A 21,597-nucleotide genomic window follows, 5' to 3' on the forward strand; every position below is an offset into this window, starting at 1 on the left:
TGACTGCTCTTTAGAAGGCCAGATCCTGAAGTTGAAACTCAAATACTTTGGCCACCTCATGAGAAGGAAGGACTCACTGGAGAAGAGCCTCATGCTGGGAAAGGTTGAGGGCAAGAGAAGAAGAAAGGGACGACAGAGAATGAGGTGGCTGGATGGAGTCCCTGAAGCAGTAGGCGTGAGCCTAAATAGACTCCAGAAGATGGTCGAGGACAGGAAGGCCTGGAGGAACGTTGTCCATGGGGTCGCGATGGGTCGGACACGACTTCGCAGCTAACAACAAAGTAGTTTAATGAAGAGAAGGACTAGGGGTGACATGAGAGCCGTCTTCCAATATTTGAGGGGCTGCCCCAAAGAAGAATGGGTCAATCTGTTCTCCGAAGCACCAGAATTTGGGAGAAGAAGCTTATAGAGGACAGGAAGGCCTGGAGGAACATTGTCCATGGGGTTGCGAGGGGTCGGACAGGAGTTCGCAAACTAACAGCAACTCTAAACACTAGACAGGTAAATACATGGAATTCCTCGATGGTGATTTGAGCCACCTGGAGGAGAAGAGGGAGGTAGAAATGGAGACGAAGGAGGAAGTATGGAAGAAGGAGAAAAGAAGGGTTATCCCCACCCCACCCCCACCCCCCAAAAAGAATGCGTCTTATGTGCTTGGTCCAGAAATTCAGGGGGTCTTGGCAGAAGAAACAGCACACTTCGCCTCTCTCTACCAAGCATCCCCAAACTCATCAACGCTTTTGCAGCAATCTTACCTTGCGCTTATTCACAAACCTTGGAGATGGACTTGCTCTTCAGAGCTTTTGCTAAGGCAAACGAGGCCGGGAATGCATCCCCTGCGTGCCAAGGTATATGACCGTGGTAGTTTGAAAATATGAGGAGAGCAATAGCAATAGCACTTGGACTTATATACCGCCTCACAGTGCTTTACAGCCCTCTCTAAGCCGTTTATAGAGTTTATAGCCTATGGCAGGGCTTTTCAACCCGTGGTACACGTACCACCTGTGGTACACTGGCACCTGGCAGGTGGTACGCGAGCATCCTAGAAAAGTGGTAGCGGGGGAGGGGAATGAGCTGAACCGGTGGCAGCACCGCACAAGCCTGAGCGAGAGACGGCTGAAGCTGCAGGGCTGTCAGGGCTCGGCGGAAGCGCTAGGATCAGCACCAGGATCCAGCTGGAGCTCGGCGCTGATCCTGGTGCTTCTGAGCCCAGAAGACGCGCCGATCACCTGGAATGTTGCAGCATCTCCAAGGTCTTGTGATTTACATTCAGATGCTCGGCAACTGATTCATATTTATGACGGTCACAGTGTCCCAGGGTCATGTGAAGTGACCAAAACCTGCTGCAACCACCCAGCAGAGGGGGGGGGGAATAAAAAACAAACACCCCCCACCGCACCCCACCCCCGCTGCCAATCCTCAACATAAATGCTCAGAACAACGAAAACCTCGGACAGGAGGAAGAGCGCCGCCGGGCGGGCAGGCAGGTGTCTTGCTCGGCTGTGGCTTGGGGGGCACTTTTTTCAGTGCCACTGTAACTTCGAACAGTTGCTAAGCGAACTGTTGTAAGTCGAGGACTACCTGTACTTCATCACTTTTTTCCTTTTTTTTTTTTTGGTCATCAAGTTTTTGGCACCTTGCTAGGCGACTGGTGGTGCTCGGATGTTGCCATATCCTAAAAGCGGTACAGTGGGTGAAAAGGTTGAAAAGCCCTGGCCTCTTGCCCCCAACTATCTGGATCCTCATTTTACCGACCTCGGAAGGATGGAAGGCCGAGTCAACCTGGAGCCAGTCGGGATCGAACTGTTGGCAGTCGGCAGAGCTAGCCTGCAGTACCGCATTCCAGCCACCGATCCACCAGGGCCCTTTCTATGCTGTTGCACCCTGGCTGCCATCCAGCAGCCAAGCTGGTTGGGCTAGAAGGGGACAGAGTAGCCTTTAGCGCTGGAGCCTTGCACTTTATTGTGACTGAGGAGCAATGAGAGGTTTGCAGTGACATTCCTGAAGTGGGGTGAGCTGGTTTCCCCACCTTGGGCTGGGTGGGCCTTGCTGTTTTGTTTTCTCATTGGGATAAGTCTAAAAAGAGGCCTCGCCTGTTTTTCTCTTGCTTTTCCTCTCTGGAAGTAACAGGGAACCGTCATCTCTGTTTCTCAGCAGTTTTTGTTTTTTTGTTTTTAACCAGAAGGGAATGATGTGAGCTACGAGGAAAGCATCCTCAGGGCTACTCTATGGATTCCCTGTTATTGTGGCTTGCTGAGCCTCTCAGATCATCTTCCCATGAATCATCATCAACAGACCTTTGTGCTCCCGGGATGATGGGGCTGTGTGTGTGTCTGCGGCTTTTTCCTGATCAGCCTATTTTGGCCCTAGCTGGCAGCTGGAAAAATAACACGCAGCGCTACGGAGTGACTTCCATAGCTTTCCTTTCTCTCCCTGTCGCCTTTTCTCTCTCTGCATAAGAGTCTCTCGGGCTGAAAACGGGGGCCACAGAAGCTTTGAGCTCAAAATTAATAAACATTTGCCAATGCAACCTGGCGGCATGGATTTGGACCAACCTCGGCGAGAGATTGGTGGCTAGAAGCCAACCCGTGGAACTCAGGTAGTTCCCCAACTCACAATCCCAATTCAGCCCAGCCTTTCTGTTGCCGAGCAAGACAGTCTGGTGAATGTTGCCCCGTTTTATGACCTTCCTGGACACAGCCGTTAAGTGAATCAGTAGAATCGTTAAGGTAATAACTCCACTCTTAAGTAAATCCGGCTACCCGGTTGACGTTGCTGGTCAGAAGGTCGCAGAAGGGGACCGCGTGACCCCCGGCACGCGACAACCGTCGTAAGTACCTGCCAGTTGCCAAGCGTCCGAATTTTGATCACGTGATCATGGGGATACTGCAAAAGGTCGTCAGTGTCGAAAAAGGTCCCAAGTCCCTTTTTTTCAATGTTGTGATTTGGAGTGGTCACTAAACAAATGGCTGTAAGTCAAGAACTACCTGCATAACAAATTCACATTTTTATTAAGTTCACAGAAATAATGTTCGTCATTAAAGACTCTGCTTTTCCTATGAAAAAAGGGATGGGTGCTTAAGATTAAATGTATTAATTTCATGATAAAGAAACATGTCACTGCTTTATGGAGCTGTAGTCGGAACCTAGCAGTTCGAAAGCACGTAAAAAATACAAGTAGAAAAATAGGGACCATTACGGTGGGAAGGTAACAGCGTTCCGTGCGCCTCTGGCGTCTAGTCATGCCGGCCACATGACCACGGAGACGTCCTCGGACAAGCGCTGGCTCTTCGGCTATGAAACGGAGATGAGCACCGGCCCCTAGAGTTGGAAACGTCTAGCACGCATGTGCGGGGGAACCTTTACCTAGTCGGAATATATAGGATTGAACCTGTCCCTGTCCTGATAAAGCTGGTCAGGCAGTAAAAAGATCCCGGGAGATCTTCCAAATGATCCTCATCACAGAACAAAACAGAATAATAGAATTGGAAGGCACCTTGGAGGTCTTCTAGTCCAACCCTCTGCTCAAGCCAGAGACTCTTAAGTCTAAACCATTTCAGACAAACGGTCGTCCAATCTCTTCTTAAAAACTTCCAGTGTTGGAGCATTCACCGCTTCTGGAGGCAGGTAGTTCCACTGGTTAGTTGTTCTCACTGTCAGGAAGTTTCTCCTTAGTTCCAGGTTGCTTCTCTCCTGGATTAGTTTCCATCCATTGCGTCTTGACCCGCCTTCGGGCGCTTTGGAGAATAGCTTGACTCCCCCTTCTTTGGGGCAGCCCCTGAGATATTGGAAAACTGCTATCATGTCACCTCTCACCCTTCTCTTCATTAAACTAGACATGGCTGCAGAGGTTCGGGAACCTGGCCTTTTCTAATCCAGCTCAGCGCTTCGTATTGCAGAGTGCTAGTTTTATGAAGAGTGGTGAGGATGGCCGAAAAGATCATTGGCAGTTCCCTCCCCTCCATCCAGGACATAGCACAGAAGGGTTGCTTGAACAGGGTCCGCAAGATTGTCTGGGACACGACACACCCTCTCCACGACCTGTTTTCCTTGTTCCCTTCTGGGAGGAGGGGGCTTCGTGGTATCCGTAGCAGAACATCCAGATTCAGCCATAGTTTCGTTCCATACAGCACTGACCTCGTGAACTCGGTTGCTGGAATTGGGTATGTCTAGTTTAATGAAGAGAAGGACCAGGGGTGACATGATAGCAGTCTTCCAATATCTCAGGGGCTGCCCCAAAGAAGAGGGAGTCAAGCTATTCTCCAAAGCGCCCGAAGGCAGGACAAGAAGCAACGGATGGAAACTAGTCAAGGAGAGAAGCAACCTGGAACTAAGGAGAAACTTCCTGACAGTTAGAACAATTAACCAGTGGAACAACCTGCCTCCAGAAGTGGGGAATGCTCCAAAAAGGGAAGTTTTCACAAAGAGACTGGACATCCATTTGTCTGAAATGGTATAGGGTTTCCTGCCTGAGCAGGGGGTTGGACTAGATGACCTCCAAGGTCCCTTCCAGCTTATTATGATTATTATTATTATTAAGCTTCCTCCTTCCATTATGTATGCAAGATGGACAGTATTTAATATTTATTTGTTATGTATATGTACGGGTGTTGGTCTATACATATGTTGTATATAGGATGTTTTAGGTGTGTGTCATGTATGTGTTTCACTTTGAGAGCGGGCAGCTACATTTCACTTTTGATGGGTGCCATTGTGCCCACAGTAAAAAAAAAAGAAAATGACAATATCTTATCTTATGAAGATAGGAAACCACTTTTATGTCATCTTTTGAATACTTTTCTTCCTCACAGGGTAGCTCAGGATGGGGGATCAGAGGCAACGTTCGTTATCCACATCTGGAGAGTCACTATATCACGTTCTAGGACTGGACAAGAATGCCACCTCAGACGATATTAAGAAATCCTACAGGTAAGGGGGCGGAGCCTCATTCTGTAGATAGTATTGATTTTAAGATGCATTTTAAACATTTGCAGGCTATCGCAAGTTTGAAGCATCCCCAGGTGGCACAAAAGTAGGTTGCATGCAAAGGTTTTGTTGATACAAGCAGCTCAGCTTTCGATTTTGGATCTCTTGAGTTTCTAGACCAGGGCTTTTCAACCTTTTCACCCATTGTACCACTTTTAGGATACAGCAACATCTTAGGACCACCAGTCACCTAGTAAGGTGTCAAAAACTTGATGACCAAAAAAAAGGAAAAAAGTGATGAAGTACAGGTAGTCCTCGACTTACAACAGTTCGCTTAGTGACTGTTCGAAGTTACAATGGCACTGAAAAAAGTGCCCCCAAGCCACAGCCGAGCAAGGCCCCTGCCTGCCCGCCCGGTGGCGCTCTTCCTCCTGTCCGAGGTTTTCATTGTTGTGAGCATTTGTGTTGAGGATTGGCAGCGGGGTGGGGGCGGGGTGTTTGGTTTTTATTCCCCCCCCTGTCTGCTGGGTGGTTGCAGCAGGTTTTGGTCACTTCACATGACCCTGGGACACTGGGACCGTCATAAATATGAATCAGTTGCCAAGCATCTGAATGTAAATCACAAGACCCTGGAGATGCTGCAACATTCCAGTTCATCGGCGCTTCTTCTGGGCTCAGCAGATGTGCCAGGATCAGCGCCGAGCTCCAGCTGGAGCCTGGTGCTGATCCTGGTGCTTTGGCTGAGCCCTGACAGCCCTGCAGCTCCAGCCATCACTCGCTCAGGCTTGTGCGGTGCTGCCACCGGTTCAGCTCATTCCCTTCCCCTGCTACCAGTTTTCTAGGATGCTCACGTACCACCTGCCAGGTGCCAATGTACCACAGGTGGTACCTGTACCACTGGTTGAAAAGCCCTGCTCTAAAACCTGAAACGGGGAGTCCTCAACTTACAACCACAATTGGGACCAGAATGTCTGTTGCTGTAGGCAAGCTGGTTGTTAAAGTGAGTCGTGCCTGATCTTACAATCTTTTTTTTCCCCCCCTACGATTGTTAAGTGAATGGCTGCAGCAAAGTAAATCACACGGTCGTTAATTTGAAGCTGGCTTCTCCCTTTGACTTTGCTTGTTGGAAGCTGGCTGGGAAGCTTGCAAACGGCCATCACAGGACTCTGCAACTGTTATAAAATAAATGCTGGTTGCCAGGTTCCTGGATTTTGAGCACAGGATTGCGGGGATGCTGTGGCAATCATAACTGCGAGGATTGGTTTTGTTGCCGTTGTAACTTTGGACACTCACTCAGAAGCCGAGGACTTCTTGTACGACGTTAGCTGGTGCATCGACCAGTAAATGCACTCGCCAGCTATCTCTGTTTGAGAAAATAAGGCATTTGGCATCTGCCCCAAACACTCTTGAATTGGGGATTCAACAGAAATTCAATCAGCTATGACCTCCCCAGGTTTTTGCAACCGAAGACGTCCGCTTACCTTATTTTAAAACGAGTTGGTTTACTTTCAATGTTAAGCAAACATTAAACAAATATTAAGAACATTTGGGAGCATAGCCTCAAACTGACAAGAGGGAAGTCGAAAAGTAACGTTAGAAAACTTATCACTTGTCAGAAGGAGCAGTGGAATCTTGCAACCAAAACTTCCAGGGGAAGTAGTGGAGCAATACTCAGTAGCTGAGTTTAAAAACATGTTTGAGATAATAAACACATCACGGGGCAAAAATTAAAAAAAATTAAAAAAAACCTCAAAGGAATGACTCAGTGGACCATCTTTCTTCCTATGTTTCTGCGTTTAATGGAGGTGTAGAACACCTGAAATCTGTATAGAAGTGCTTTGTGGTTGTTGTTGTTTGTTAGCTGCAAAGTCGTGTCCGACCCATCGCGATCCCATGGACAACGTTCCTCCAGGCCTTCCTGTCCTCTACCATCTTCTGGAGTCCATTTAGGCTCACGCCTGCTGCTTCAGTGACTCCATCCAGACGCCTCGTTCTCTGTCGTCCCTTTCTTCTCTTGCCCTCCATCTTTCCCAGTGTTAGGCTCTTCTCCAGTCAGTCCTTCCTTCTCATTAGGTGGCCAAAGGATTTGAGTTTCAACTTCAGGATCTGGCCTTCTAAAGAGCAGTCAGGGTTGATCTCCTCTAGGACTGACCGGTTTGATCGCCTTGCAGTCCAAGGGACTCGCAGCAGTCTTCTCCAGCACCATCGCTCAAAGGCCTCGATTCTTTGGCGCTCAGCTTTTCTTATGGTCCAGCTTTCACTGCCATACATTGCAACTGGGAATGTGGTGCTTCATACCAATAAGTGGCATGTTTTTCTGGGTTCACAGTTATGTTTGAGGTAAAGAAGGTGCCGAAAGCCCCAGGTTTGAGGATGCTACTGCAGAGCAAGAAGAAAAGGCCAAATCGGCTTGGATTTTCCCTCCTAGTATTAAGCAGACACGCAAAACATGAATTAAAAAATAGAACCACACAGCTCCAAATCTAGGGATGCGTTTTTATTCCTTCCACGCCAAAACTTATCCTAATTACTTCATCCTTTTTTTTTTCATTTCAGCCATGCAATTAGGGATTAGGTCAACTTGTTCTTTGGCTGTTTCTAATCAGTGGGAGTTAGAAATCCTACCAATGAATGACAAAATACGAAGTTGCAGTGTTTCTCCTAAAAAACGTATCAGGTATTTCCAAATCTGTCTATGACTCAGGCTGATCAAGAATAATGTATTTTTTTTAAAAAAAAGGTTGGATGGGAATCATGTACTTTTAGAAGAAGCTGAGCTATTGGCAGTAAATGTTATTCTAAAGTTTTGATGTGAAGGGTTAGACCAGGGCCAGGCAACCTTGGCTCTTTTATGACTCGTGGACTTCAACTCCCAGAATTCCTGAGCCAGCCATGCCGAGGGGAAAGGGAGAGGTTTCCAAGCTGAGCCAAGGTGGCTCAGGAATTCTGGGAGTTGAAGTCCACGAGTCATGAGGGGGCCATAGTTCCCCCATGCTGGCTCAGGAATTCTGGGAGTTAAAAGTCCACGAGTCATGAAGGGGCCATAGTTCCCCCATGTTGGCTCAGGAATTCTGGGAGTTGAAGTCCACAGTTAGACAGTTTGTGATGGAGAGTGGATTATCCTCCTGCACTTAGGATCCTGTAGACTCCTTAGTGCTCTCTCAGCTTGATTGTTTGCTTGCAAATGTTTAATTGCCTAACTAGGTAACATCATCAATGATAGAAGGGGGCAGGGTTTGCGAAGTGGAGGAGGAGGATGACGACAATCAGTGGCTTGCCCTGTCTGTGTTGGCACCAATATTTGAGCTACAAATATTCTCTTCTCTTGGTACTTACGAGCCTGTTCTGGAGTAAATGGAAAGAGTCTTCACGTTTTTTTGTTCCTTATCTGGCCTAAAAAAGGTAAAGGTAAAGGTTCCCCCGCACATGCATGCTAGTCGTTTCCAACTCTAGGGGCCGGTGCTCATCTCCGTTTCAATGCCGAAGAGCCAGCGCTTGTCCGAGGACGTCTCCGTGGTCATGTGGCCGGCATGACTAGACGCCAAAGGCGCACGGAACGCTGTTACCTTCCCACCGTAGTGCTCCCTATTTCCCTACTTGCATTTTTTTTACGTGCTTTCGAACTGCTAGGTTGGCAGAAGCTGGGACGAGTAACAGGCGCTCACTCTGCTACGCGGCACTCGGGATTCGACCCGCCAAACTGCCGATCTTCTGATCGACAAGCTCAGTGTCCTAACCCACTGAGCTACCACGTCCCTCTCTTATCTGGCCTATAGTTAGCTATATGTGCCTCTGCACTCAAGAAATAACTTCCTCTTTCTTTCTTTCTTTCTTTCTTTCTTTCTTTCTTTCTTTCTTTCTTTCTTTCTTTCTTTCTTTCTTTCTTTCTTTCTTTCTTTCTTTCTTTCTCTCTTTTTCTTTCTTTCTTTCTTGTGCTTTTGCTCAAGAGGCAGCTTAGACAGAAGTCAAGGTTCCTTATATTTCTTAACAAATCTGCAGTTTACTTCAGATACAATGAGTGGCATTCATTTATTGCAGACATGTCAAAGTCGTGACGTCGCACAACGTATCGGGACTGTTTTGCCATTGCCGGCAGTGGGGTGGGCGCGATTTCCACGTGACGTGTCCGGCCCACGGGCCAGCAGTTTGACACCCCTGATTTATTGCACCCAGCTTTTCTTTTTAATGGGAACTTCCACTACTTAATTACTTGCTGTTCTTTTAGCTCTGCATACGCTCAGGAGCACATTCTCCAAGAAGGGCTCCTGCCCCAGTTTTTCCATGAGACCCTTGGGGAATGCGTAACAGACAAAGTTTTAATCAGTTGATTCTCTTAGGTCTGAAATTTAGCAATTTAATTCCCCCCCCCCCCCCCGGTACATCTTAGAAGGATTGTGTAGGTAAAGTTTGAAATGCTTATAATAAAAGATTGTAAATATCTTCATGGTGCTTGGAATCCAAAGCAGGAAAGGTGTATTAGAGAGAGCTCTAGCTTCATTTTTCTCAGAATTCCAGCTTTTTGAAAAGTAATTCCCATATGACTGTTCCAGCATTATATTTAATATTTTGTCAAGCCAATTTCTCCCCCACACCCTCCTAAATACCATTTAATTCTATCATAGGAAACTTGCATTAAAATATCACCCGGATAAGAATCCAGATAATCCAGAAGCCTCAGATAAATTCAAAGAGATTAACAACGCACACGCAATATTGACTGATGCTACAAAAAGAAATATTTATGATAAGTATGGTTCTTTGGGCCTGTATGTAGCAGAACAGTTTGGAGAAGAGAATGTGAACACCTACTTCGTGTTATCCAGCTGGTGGGCCAAGGTAAGTAGCAAGTGGATTCTGTTTGGAGATTAATTACATTGATTTTCTCTTTAAAAACAAAATTTGTCTCATTCAAGTGCCTTTTTTTCCTAACGTGGGAAAAAAAACACTTAAGTATTTAGTCTTCCACCTGGCTACCACAAGCCACTTTCTTTGGCCTCTTTATCCTGTTCTGTCTTCCCCCTCTATAAATTGAACAGCTGCTGAGGCTTGTAAAAAAGCTAACTGCATTGTGGTTAAAGGAAATTTAAATCACATATGATTTGTGTGCCAGTTAATTTTCCTGGGGTTAATAAAGCTTTCCAAGGCAAGAAGCAGGCTTGCATCCTTTAAAGAATGCAGAAAGATCACAGGAGATCATATTTTCCTAGATGACCCTTTTCTCTGGGTGAGGAGAAGAGAATACTTTAGCAGAGGACAGTGAATTTCCATTTATAGTTTAACAAGGGTATGCATTAAAATCTTTTTTTTTTAAGTCTGGCATTTGCATTAATATTGTCAAAAGTTCATCGTAATCGTGATGAACTTTTCTAAAATGGATTCATTTTCATATTTTTTTTTATGACAAGATACAAACTTGAGGTCAAAAGGGCATCTTAACGTCCCGGAATTTTTCATGAGCAATGCCTTTCCTATACAATTTCTGGAAAAATTCTAAATTGCATTCTGGAAGCTTTCTTAAAGCGTGAAAAAGATCTGACTCAATTAAATCTGGTGAACAAAAAGGGCGAATGGTATTTTAGCGCTTGAAAATATCATATGATGTCACCTATTTTAAGCCTCTTGTACGTTTGAGGGCTCTGCTTCCCCGTTTTGATGAGTCAGCCAGGGGTATCTTATTACTTTTCAGCTTTTTCCTGGATTATCTACCATGATAGAAACATTTTGAGCTTCATCCGAGAACTTGGTCTTACTAAGCTATCGCTACTCTTGTATAGAACCATTTTGTCTTTATGGATGCAGTTTAGATGTATTAGATCATATAGATAGATAGATAGATAGATAGATAAGATAGATAGATAGATAGATAGATAGATAGATAGATAGATAGATAGATAGATAGATAGATAGATAGATAGATAGATAGATAGATAGATATCAGCCCTTAAGACATGTAATCAGCAGTAGATCTTTCCACTGCCGAGAGTGGAAACTGGTCTTTCAGTATGACCAGTTCTTGTCACTCTCTTTTTCTGATCTGGGCTCCCCAGGCACGCTTGCTTGCTCCATAGGGATGGGCTGCATCAGGGGTCCCCAACCCCTAGCCCAGGGGTAGGCAACCTCGGCTCTTTTATGACTTCTGGGACTTCAACTCCCAGAATTCCTGAGCCAGCCATGCTGAGGGGAAAGGGAGAGGCTTCCATGCTGAGTCATGCTGGCTGAGGAATTCTGGGAGTTGAAGTCCACGAGTCATGAGGGGGCCATAGTTCCCCCATGCTGGCTCAGGAATTCTGGGAGTTGAAGTGCATGACTCATGTAGGGGCCATAGTTCCCCCATGCTGGCTCAGGAATTCTGGGAGTTGAAGTCCACGAGTCATGAGGGGGCCATAGTTCCCCCATGCTGGCTCAGGAATTCTGGGAGTTGAAGTGCACGAATCATGAGGGGGCCATAGTTCCCCCATGCTGGCTCAGGAATTCTGGGAGTTGAAGTGCACGAGTCATGAAGGGGCCATAGTTCCTCCATGCTGGCTCAGGAATTCTGGGAGTTGAAGTCCACGAGTCATGAAGGGGCCATAGTTCCCCCATGCTGGCTCAGGAATTCTGGGAGTTGAAGTCCACGAGTCATGAAGGGGCCATAATTCCCCCATGCTGGCTCAGGAATTCTGGGAGTTGAAGTCCACGAGTCAGCAAAGAGCCAAGGTTGTCTATCCGTGTCCTAGTCCATGGACCGGCACCGGGCTGCAGCACGCCAGAAACCGGGCCGCGCAAACAAGCGAAGCCCCATCCACGGGATGCAGGCAGCACGCGAAACCATGCCCTGTCCGCTCCGTGGTAAAACCTCTCTCTGGGGAAGCAATCCTGGATGCCCAAAAGGTTGGGGGGGGCGTTGGTTTACCTTTCTTTTCCCCCCTATCCAGGCGCTGTTCGTCTTTTGTGGGCTCATCACTGGGTGCTACTGTTGCTGCTGTCTCTGCTGTTGCTGTAATTGTTGCTGTGGAAAGTGTAAACCGAAACCCCCCGAAGGAGATGAACCGGAATTTTATGTCTCTCCAGAAGACCTGGAGGCCCAAGTACAATCAGACGAGAGGGGTAAGTGTTGGTTGCTCCAGTTAAACCACCAGGAACACCTCCAAACATCAGAAAAGGGGAAACAGCTGATAGGATGTGGCTTAAGATGCCATATAGTCGAGAATCAGTCAGTGATGGCGAACCTTTTAGAGACCGAGTGCCCGAACTGCAACCCGAAACCCACTTAAGTATCATCGGGTGCCAGGTGGGCGTGGCCCATTGGGTGGGCGTGGCTGCGGTGGTAGCGGCAGACTGGGTGGGACTAAAAAGTTCAATTCCAACTTTGCGAGGTCTTTTTCTTCCCCACGAGAAGTTGAAATTGATTGATTGAACCTTTTTTTTTTTTGCACACGGCGGCCGAGGCCTAAAGCGAAAAGGTTTTATAAAAACCCAGCTGAAGGCCTAGGACTGGGGCGACGGCACGTGTGCCCACAGAGAGGGCTCTGCGTGCCACCTGCGGCACGTGTGCCGTAGGTTCGCCGCCACGGGGTTAAGGCCTCGGGATAGAAACCAGGACACAGTGAGTTCTAGTTCTGCCTTAGGCCTGAAAGCCTCCTGGCTGACTTTGGGCCAGTCCCTGTCTCTCAACCCAACCCAACCCACCTCGCAAGGCTGCTGTTGTGGGGGAAATGGGAGGAGGAAGACGTGTTGGCTACGTTAGCCACCTTGACTTACGTTATTCTAAAAACAATAAATAAATGTATAAATACGTAAACGGATAAATACACAAGAATTTCAGATGGCACCTTCACTCCCCTCTCTGTGCACACGCATCGCCCCAGGTGTGTTGTGACTGTTCTGTACCAGCCTGCTACCGGCCCTGCAGAAAAGGCAGGGACAACCCCTTTTACAAGAAGGCAAGAGGCTGGAATTACGCCTGCCAAATTTATTGCTACAAAAACAAATAGAACAAGACACGAACCAAGAAACAGGAGCTTTTCAAGCGGTTGCCTTCAGCAAACCAGGCCTCCCACGCATTCCCCCTTTTATACAGTTCAGGGCGTGGCTTCTCTCTGCCTCCTTCCGAGGAGCCCCATTGCCTTCCTCTGTTTACTCCTGATTGACTGCCTCCTGCGTCGGGCGTCCTTGAACAGGGCCAGCTGTGGGTCATCTTCATCCACGCTGTCAGGCTCACACAGCTGGGTCTGCGTCGTGACCAGGTGGGAGGGGCCTGGCTGAGGGCTCTCATCAAGCTGTCCAACCCCCTCAGCAAGCTCTTCAACACCCCCCTCCTCCTCCTCCTCTGAGTCGTCCGACCCAACTGCCGAACCCACAGGCTGACCCTGAATCACAACAGTGACAGCTTCAGGGGAGAAGACAGTTGGAGAGCTCTCTCAAATAATGATTTGGCTTATTACCCTCCTTGCTTTCTCCTTCCTTCCCCTGTCCAGATTTGCATGCCCCGTCAATCCAGCCACTCTCTGCCTCCGGTGAAAAGTCTAAAGCTGTTCTACCCGCCATTGTGTTTTTTTATGTTCATTTTTCTGATCAAAAAGCACAACAGAAAGCATTTCTGCACGCATTATCGACACATGCTTTTACTTCTGTGGACTTGTTTAATCGCTTTGTAATTCGTCAGACAACAAACTGCTTAATTAAAAAAATGATGGCAAATTAATGAATTGAGCGTTCAAGGAAGTACGATTTTTTTTTTTAAAAAATGAAATAGGTGAAATCTGTAAAATGAATGTGGAACATAGAATGTCGCCGTAATTTGTTCTCACCAGCCTGTTCCACCACCCCATTACAGGTGGCTCTCGGCTTACAGCCATTTGTTTAGCGACCATTTGAAGTTACCACAGCACTGAAAAGAATGAACTTATGACTGGTTGTCACAGTTACTACTGTAGCAGCATCCCCATGATCACCTGATCAAAATTCCAATGCTTGACAACTGGCATGTATTTACGATATTTGTACCCTCCTGGGGTCCTGTGATCACCTTTTGTGACCTTCTGACAAACAAAGTCACTGGAGAAGCCAGATTGACTTAACAACAACTAATGTCCCAAAGGTGCTTTTTCAAGAGGCAACTGGACTTTCTTGTTTTTCCTTGAAGGTGTTTCGCTTCTCATCCCAGAAGCTTCTTCAGCTCTGACTGGTGGTGGGGAAGGGAAGGATTTATACTCCTTGCAGACAGCTGGTCATTTGCCTTTTAGAGAGTCCTTGAGACCACCTGGAGGTTTACCTGTGTCCTCAGGGTCACCTGAGTGGTGCAAATGGGTGTGGAGCCTTCTTGGAATCGCTGAAAGGACTATTGTAGAAGGACAAGACAGATAAACCTCCAAACCTCCAGGTGGCCTGAACGACTCTCTAAAAGAAGGCAAATGACCAGCTGTCTGTAAGGAGTATAAATCCTTCCATTCCCCACCATCCAGTCAGAGCTGAAGAAGCGTCTTGGATGAGAAGGGAAACGTTTTCAAAGAAAAACAAGAAAGGAGGTGTTACCCCCAGTTGATAGGGCTCGCAACTTGGGCGTCCTCCTGGATTCACGACTCAATTTTGAAGACCATATAGGAGCCGTGACCAGGGGGGCTTTTGCCCAGGTTCGCCTGGTGCGCCAGTTGCGACCCTATCTGGACCGAGATGCCCTACGCACAGTCACTCATGCGCTCGTGACCTCCCGTTTAGACTACTGCAACGCTCTCTACATGGGGCTGCCCTTGAGGACCACTCGGAGGCTTCAGCTGGTGCAGAATGCGGCCGCACGAGTTGTGATGGGGGTTTCCCGATACTCCCGTGTAACACCTCTACTCCGCGAGCTGCATTGGCTCCCGGTTGCCCTCCGGGTGAGATTCAAGGTGCTGGTGATGACCTATAAAGCCCTAAATGGCTTGGGTCCGGGATATCTGAAGGAACACCTGCTGCCGGCATCAAGCTCCCTTCGTCCATTGCGCTCGCAGAGGGAGGGTCTTCTCAGGGTGCCACCGGTAAGAGATTGCCGGCGGACGACACCCAGGGATAGGGCCTTCTCAGTGGGTGCGCCTGCCCTTTGGAACCAGCTGCCAGTGGAGCTGAGGACTGGCCCCGACCTCCGCTCATTCCGACGGGACCTGAAGACCTGGCTCTTCGAGCTCTCTGGCCCAGGCTGAGAATTCTAATTTTAGCTTTAATCTTAATTTTAACTGGGGTTTTATTTATGCAGGGATGAATATAATTTTTTTAATCTGTTTTTAACTTTTGTATCTTTGTTTTTTAATCACCCTGTAAACCGCCCTGAGTCCTTCGGGAAAGGGCGGTATATAAATGTAATAAAATAAATAAAATAAAGCCCAATTGCCTCTTGAAAAAAAGCACTTTTGGGACAACCATGCCCTGGGTGACTGAGAATCTCCACAAACAGCAACAGTTCATTTAACAACTGTCAAAAAAGGTTGTAAAATGGGGCAGAATTCATTTAATCATTGTCTTGCTTAACAATGGAAATTTGGGGCTCAATTGCGGTTGTAAGTCGAGGATTACCTGTACCATCTAAGTAGCTATGGAATACTTTTTCTTACAATAGATGGAGAATTTCTGGCAAATCTTTGTTTCCACCAATGTTGGTGCGTTGCATATTCTGCTAATGCTTATGTCATGGTTCCGACAGATGAAACTGTTCAAAGAACTTTTAGGCATTGTTTACCTTAAAGAATCTTTATTGGAGTAGCATAACATCGGCACTAACACAATCGAAGCCAAAACTGAATTCCCCTCCCCTGAGCACAGAGTGTCAAAGCACAATTCCCTCCCCCAATTAACAGTCATAAATCACATTCCCCAATTAGTTTGAAACCCGGGCTGTTCCTCCAGCTCTCCAGCCCGGCCAATTCTTTATCGTCTCTTATTTCAATAACCTTGGTTCTCACACTAGGTGTAGTATTATTATGTCTAGCTAGACTCTCGTGCACATTCCTTCCCCCTCCCAGCATCATCCGACTTGAAAAGCAAAAAAAAGAAGAAAACGGTTGCATCTCCATCTGTTGTCAAAGCAAAAACATCCGATGTTAGCAGCGTTGACATCCACACACACACACACACACACACACACACACACACACACACACGCTTACAAAAAGGACAGATCTCGCAACTTAAACAAAAAGCGCACGTTAGGGATTGCCTCTCGATCTAAGCTGGACGCAGTCACGTCGACCATAGCGGCTGGGTCCGGATAGAGATAGGCACAGCGGTTCAAATGAGAGCGCCCTTTTAATAAAAGGCGTCGGTCAGGAAAGGAGCTAGCAGAACCCATCTCGATGTTCAACTTTCACAAAGCTGCCGTCTCTCTCTTTTTTCTTCTTCTTCAGAGAACACCGAAGGCCCCATCGTGATCCAGCCAGCCTCGGTCACAGAGACGACTCAGCTCACGGCAGATTCTCACCCCAGCTACCACACCGATGGATTCAACTAAGTTAAGGAAGCACTTATTTAACCCGGACGGATAAGAATACATAATTATATGGTCAATCCAGCACTAGAATCATGGACATTAGGCATAGATTGTGGGGAAGGGAAGGCCTTCGCCAATGGTCAACTGGGCAGCTTCGCAACCGGCTGGCAAACGTTTTGTAATCCCCTCGTCATCTTTTTTGTCACCTTCAGTGTCGTATCTCAATGAGACATGGAAGTACTGTAGCATGCCGAATCTGAACCTGGTTAGCTTTTAGCCTTCTTTCCCCCACCCCACTTTCTTTTTTTCTTTCTTTCTTTCTTTCCTTGTTTTCCCGTTCTGTTTTTTTTTTAAAAAAAAAAGGAAGAATAGCATGTGTCAAGTTTACATTATAAACGTTTTTGTGTTGTCAGTGTACCAAGGAGTTGATCCTGACGAGTGTGACGGTTGCATTCTGCATTTTAAGCAGCAAGACCGGTTAGAAACAGTGAGGCACTTTTCAAAGAGAACTTAACATTTATCAAAGGAGCCGCAAAACTTCCATACAGTTGAGCCACAGACACACACACCCCCCCACACACACACACTCTCCTGCTCCGCTGGAGAGCAGCAGAGGTGTCCCACCTGCCCGTTGGTCCTTCGACTTCTGTCCCGGTAAATTTATTTGGAAAAATGCTGACCGTGGCAAGGAAGGGAGTGTGGCGTTTCCTTTTTTGAAGGATAAGAGTGCTGTTTTCTGGAAATGCTTGTTTCGCTTTCTTCTTTCAAAGCTGTCTGATAATGCTTCACAGGCGTCTTGTCCAACCTTCTCTGCGGTTGGCAGGGAGTTGTAATCCACTGTATCTTCACCTCTGGCAAGATTATTTTGCCGTTTTCTTGTGTGGGAGTGGGCCAAAGTAGGGCCTTTTTTTTTAAACTACAAAACCAGAACTTACTTGAATCATCTCTTGACATTTAAATTAAAACGCACATTCTTCTTCTTCAAATTAGAAAAAAGAAAAAGAAAAAAGCATTCCCCAAACTGTTTATAGTTAAACTGCTGGGGTGGGTGGGTGGGTTTTTGGGGGGGCTGCAAATGCATGTTCTCGCTGCCCAGATGGGAGTGAAGTGTTATAGCCAAGAGCAACTTTTAGATTTTTGTCTGAATGTACATCGGTCTGGCAGTTGTTCTCAAATCACTCTTTTTTAAAATAATAATAATAATAATAATAATAAATCTTATCAAGTCGACTTTATAAATTATGTAGTCTAGTGATATGCATAGATTTATTTTTAACTTATGTTTTTAAATATCCCTAGCACCTAGCGCACGGTTTCCTTAAATGGGCGCCATCATCCAGCAGGTGTTGGGGTGGGACCCTCTGCATTCACCAGCCGGTGGGATTCACTTCCATTTTTGGGGAGCTTACGAGAGTGATGTCAAGCATTCCTTTGATGACCATCAGCCCCTTGATACAATCGGAGCCCCTTGCTCACAATTTGCGTAGTACCATCTTGGTTTCTACGCCCTGCCTCTGACACGTGATATTGTGGCGGTCATGGGGCTGATAACAAAGGACGCAATTCACGTCCTTTCGCACCTCGACAGACTCAAGGCATGCGGTTGTCACTCACCTCCCTCTCCTTTTCTCAAGGTTCACAGCTGGGAATTTGGGGATTTGTAGTTCCAACCCAAGTGGAGGCCACCAGGCTGAGGAATAGTTAGTGAACTAGCAGGTCACAATTCTGATAGTGATTACTATCATAGAATTGGCTGCTGTTTCCCTCCCACCCCCTTTTGCGACCTGCAGGGCAGGAATCAGATGCCTGAAACTGACTAGAACTGAGCAGGTGGAGAATGAGGTGGACCTGAGATGGCCAGATCAACCTCGAGTCCATGTCTGAATTTTTCCAGTTAGTTGGTTGGCTGGCTTCTTTCTCTGCCCCAGGTCTCCCTTTATAAAATGGGAGTAATCCGTCTCATATGTCCAAATTTTATTGTGCGGTACTTCACATATTTGAAGCAGTGTGTGCGACAGGGTTGTTGTATGAGTTGTAGGTCTTTGAAAGGAAACTCACTTGCTTTTCCATGTATCTTGTGTAGAGCAAGGATGTCCAACCTTGGCCGTTTTAAGACCACCAGTGGACTTCAGGCTGGGGAATTCTGGGAGTTGAAGTCCACAGGTCTTAAAAGCGGCCAAGGTTGGACACCCCTGGTCTGGAGAAATGTTCTGCAGATGTTCTTCTGGACCAAAATTCCAGTTGGGTTCTTTCTGTTGAGCATTTTCTCTGGGACATGCGGGGGAATCCATCATGCATGAAAGTTGTATGTTCATCCAGGCAGTGGGGTTTCTTGAAAGTTTCCTCTGTGGTCCAGAGCTGTTTCAGTTTTGTGGTAGACCAGGTTAGGTTTGTTAATAAAGGCACCGGTCAGAAACTCCCCACTTTTTCCAGCTGTTTTTCCGCTTCGATCTCTTCCCCCACCTTCTTTGTCTCACCATCTCGTTCCCACTTTGCATTCTCTCCTCCGGGATGGGCACCCACGAAATCCCATCCCCAGCTTGGCATCACGCGTGTGAGGTTGTCGTGGCCCATTGTGATGTTGTCATAATTTCTGTCCTATCCAAGGGCAGGTGGCAGCTACGCATTTTGAATGCTCCCTGGCGTTATATTTGTGCATGTGTTGAATCGTTGCAAAGTGAGCACTTTCACTCTTAAGAGGCTGTTCTGCAGGATTTCTATTTTAAGGCGGTCACTTTTTGTTTTTTAAAACGGCAACAGTTTTATCTCACATAATACTTGAAATAGTCTGGTTGTTGCTCCCCTCTATGCGTGGTGTCCAACTTTGGCAATTTTAAGACCTGCGGACTTCAACTCCCAGAATTCCCCAGCCAGCTTAGCTGGCTGGGGAATTCTGGGAGTTGAAGTCCGCAAGTCTTAAAGTCACCAAGGTTGGACCTCTATGGTTTAGATGAATTTTCCGCCACACACCCCCCTTGCTTTTTGCAGCTTCTTTTTAAATGCTTCTCTGTGGCTTCCTCTCCCCCTTCTGGACCTAGATATAATTTTGATTATTTTTTTATTTATTTTTTTACAATTTGAAGGATGATGTGCTAACCCAAACCCTTTCTCAAAATTATCCATCGGATAAGTACCCTGCTTGCTCAGTTCACTCGCAAAAAATTGAAGTATCCTCTCTCTGTCGTGGAAGACAAATGCATATCTGTAATTAATAATGCAGTTTATTAATTTACCTGTGTATATATATATATATATGGATTTCCAAAGCCCCATCTGGTTTATTTCATAGCGTCTGAAATAAAAACAGTGGGTTTATAGTAAAATGTATACGCAGTAATTGAAGTGTTGATAATCAGGTGTTGAATCTCATTGTGTTCCTGTTGCTAAAGTTTACTCTTGATTTTTCCAAGGCAAAAATTGATCACTTGACTTGAGGCCAACGGAACAAAATTTGAACTCCAGATTGTAACATTTAGCCAAAAAAAAAAGCACTCCGTTTCGGGCACAGAGCTTGATTATTATTTCATTTTTGTCAGCTTTGTTCATTAGCTTCTTTGCGCCCTACTGGTCTGTAATTCCAAATCCCTGGAAACGAGCTGCTGTTAAGTCTAAACTGGCTTACAAATTTGATATTATTTTCATACCTACTCCAGGCACTTTCTCTTTCTCGTCAGACATGCCTCTTAGAATTTCAAGGGGAGGGAAGGTCTCCCAAAAGTCAAAATGGTGTCCTCAGTTTTGCAAGATGCACAATATGTATAGAAACATGACAAAAGAGTTTGCTCTTGTCACGTTTGTACACAAATGGTGCAACTTGAGACCGGCCGGGCTTCGATGGTAAGATCATGACTGTCTTGACTTTTCCCATGGAGGAGGTCCTTGATATTCTTTAAGATGGATCAGAAAGTGTTTCAACAGAGGATGGGTTTAAACCAGGGTTCTTCAAACCTGGCCACTTTAAAAAGTGCGGACTTCAACTCCTAGAGTTCCCCAGCCAGCATGCTTGCCAAGGAATTCTGCAAGTTGAAGTCCAGACCTCTTAAAACAGCCAAATGTGGGGGGTGGGGGGTGGTGGGGGTGGGAAACACCAGTGTTTTAGATGGTACCATAACCATTCCAAGTAATTACACTGCAAGTCTTATTCTGTTCTTTGTGTGCTCATGATGCTAAAGCAGGGGTCTTCAAACTTGGCCCTTTGATGACTTGTGGACTTCAACTCCCAGAATTCCTCAGCCATTGTGCCTGGCTGAGGAATTCTGGGAGTTGAAGTCCATAAGTCATCAAAGGGCCAAGTTTGAAGACCCCTGTGCTAAAGCTTTCCTGCAGGACATTATCATGTTCTTGTAAATTTTCTTGATTCCTCCAACACATTGTTTCCCAACCTTAGTCCTTTTTAAGAGGCGTGGGCTTCAACTCCCAGAATACCCCAGTCAGCCAACGGGGTATTCTGGGAATTGAAGTCCACACATCTTAAAATGGCTTAAGGTTGGGAAAGACTGCTTTAATTTTAGACAGGAGGTACACAGCCTCTTGATTAGCCCGGACCCTTGGTCTTAACGTGTAAAATGAAAGCCATCTTTAGGCCACCAATCAGTGCTGGTCTCCCATTCAAGAGTCTTGATCTTTTAGATTAATTTAATTTAATTTAAAGTTTAGTCAAAGCCAAAGATTTCCTTCCCTGGGTGTAGACAGATTTCTGAAATTTTGCTAGCACATAGATTTTTTTTCTTTCTTTCTTTAAATCAAGCCCAAATGTTAAGCTCCCGTGAGATGGCTGTCTGTGCCTTGATCAGTGGAGATTTTAAAATTATTTGATCTGCCTTTGGCAGAGGTTCTGTGTTCAGTTCAGCACCCTGCCTGGCTTCCCTGATTTTTCAGTAATGGATAAGATGCAAATCTTGACTTTGTTTTTCATTTACCAACTGTTGTGTATTGCCACAGTACCTTCAGCAGCTGTCTGTTCCGATTTGTCTAACTTTGTCCAAACCTTGGCAATAGATGTTAATGTGTTGGTGGTAAGCATAAATAAGGCCCAAAATGGATCACACCAAGAATTAATTTTCCCCAGAGTTATGGCCCAACTGTATTTCAGTCATATCTATTTGATGAAACCTGCCATCCCAGGGACTCTTGCCCCTTTGAAAGCCAGAATAGGCTACTAAGAACCAAGCCAGGGGACCTAAATCCATAAATTCTCTCTCTTTTTTTTTCTAAGTCCACTGACTTCGATTTAT

General features: G+C 46.2%; 1 protein-coding gene across 3 annotated transcripts in view; it reads left to right on the plus strand.

Moving 5' to 3' along the window:
• Nucleotides 1-17,398, plus strand: part of DNAJC5 (DnaJ heat shock protein family (Hsp40) member C5) — a 76,302-nt gene extending 58,904 nt beyond the window's left edge. For 2 of the 3 annotated variants that reach the window (XM_081323835.1, XM_081323836.1), the window contains exons 3-6: nt 4,812-4,929; nt 9,549-9,762; nt 11,841-12,012; nt 13,383-13,662. In XM_081323835.1, coding sequence (XP_081179961.1) covers nt 4,823-4,929; nt 9,549-9,762; nt 11,841-12,012; nt 13,383-13,609 — 720 coding nt within the window. In that variant the 5' untranslated portion in view covers nt 4,812-4,822 and the 3' untranslated portion in view covers nt 13,610-13,662. Of the gene's footprint in view, nt 1-4,811; nt 4,930-9,548; nt 9,763-11,840; nt 12,013-13,382; nt 13,663-16,280 lie in introns of those variants that run through there. The other variant, XM_081323837.1, reaches the window with a different exon arrangement.
• The last annotated feature ends 4,199 nt before the right edge of the window (nt 17,399-21,597 follow it).

Source organism: Vipera berus (assembly GCF_964194415.1).
Source record: "Vipera berus genome assembly, chromosome: 3".
Classification (NCBI taxonomy): Eukaryota; Metazoa; Chordata; class Lepidosauria; order Squamata; family Viperidae; genus Vipera; species Vipera berus.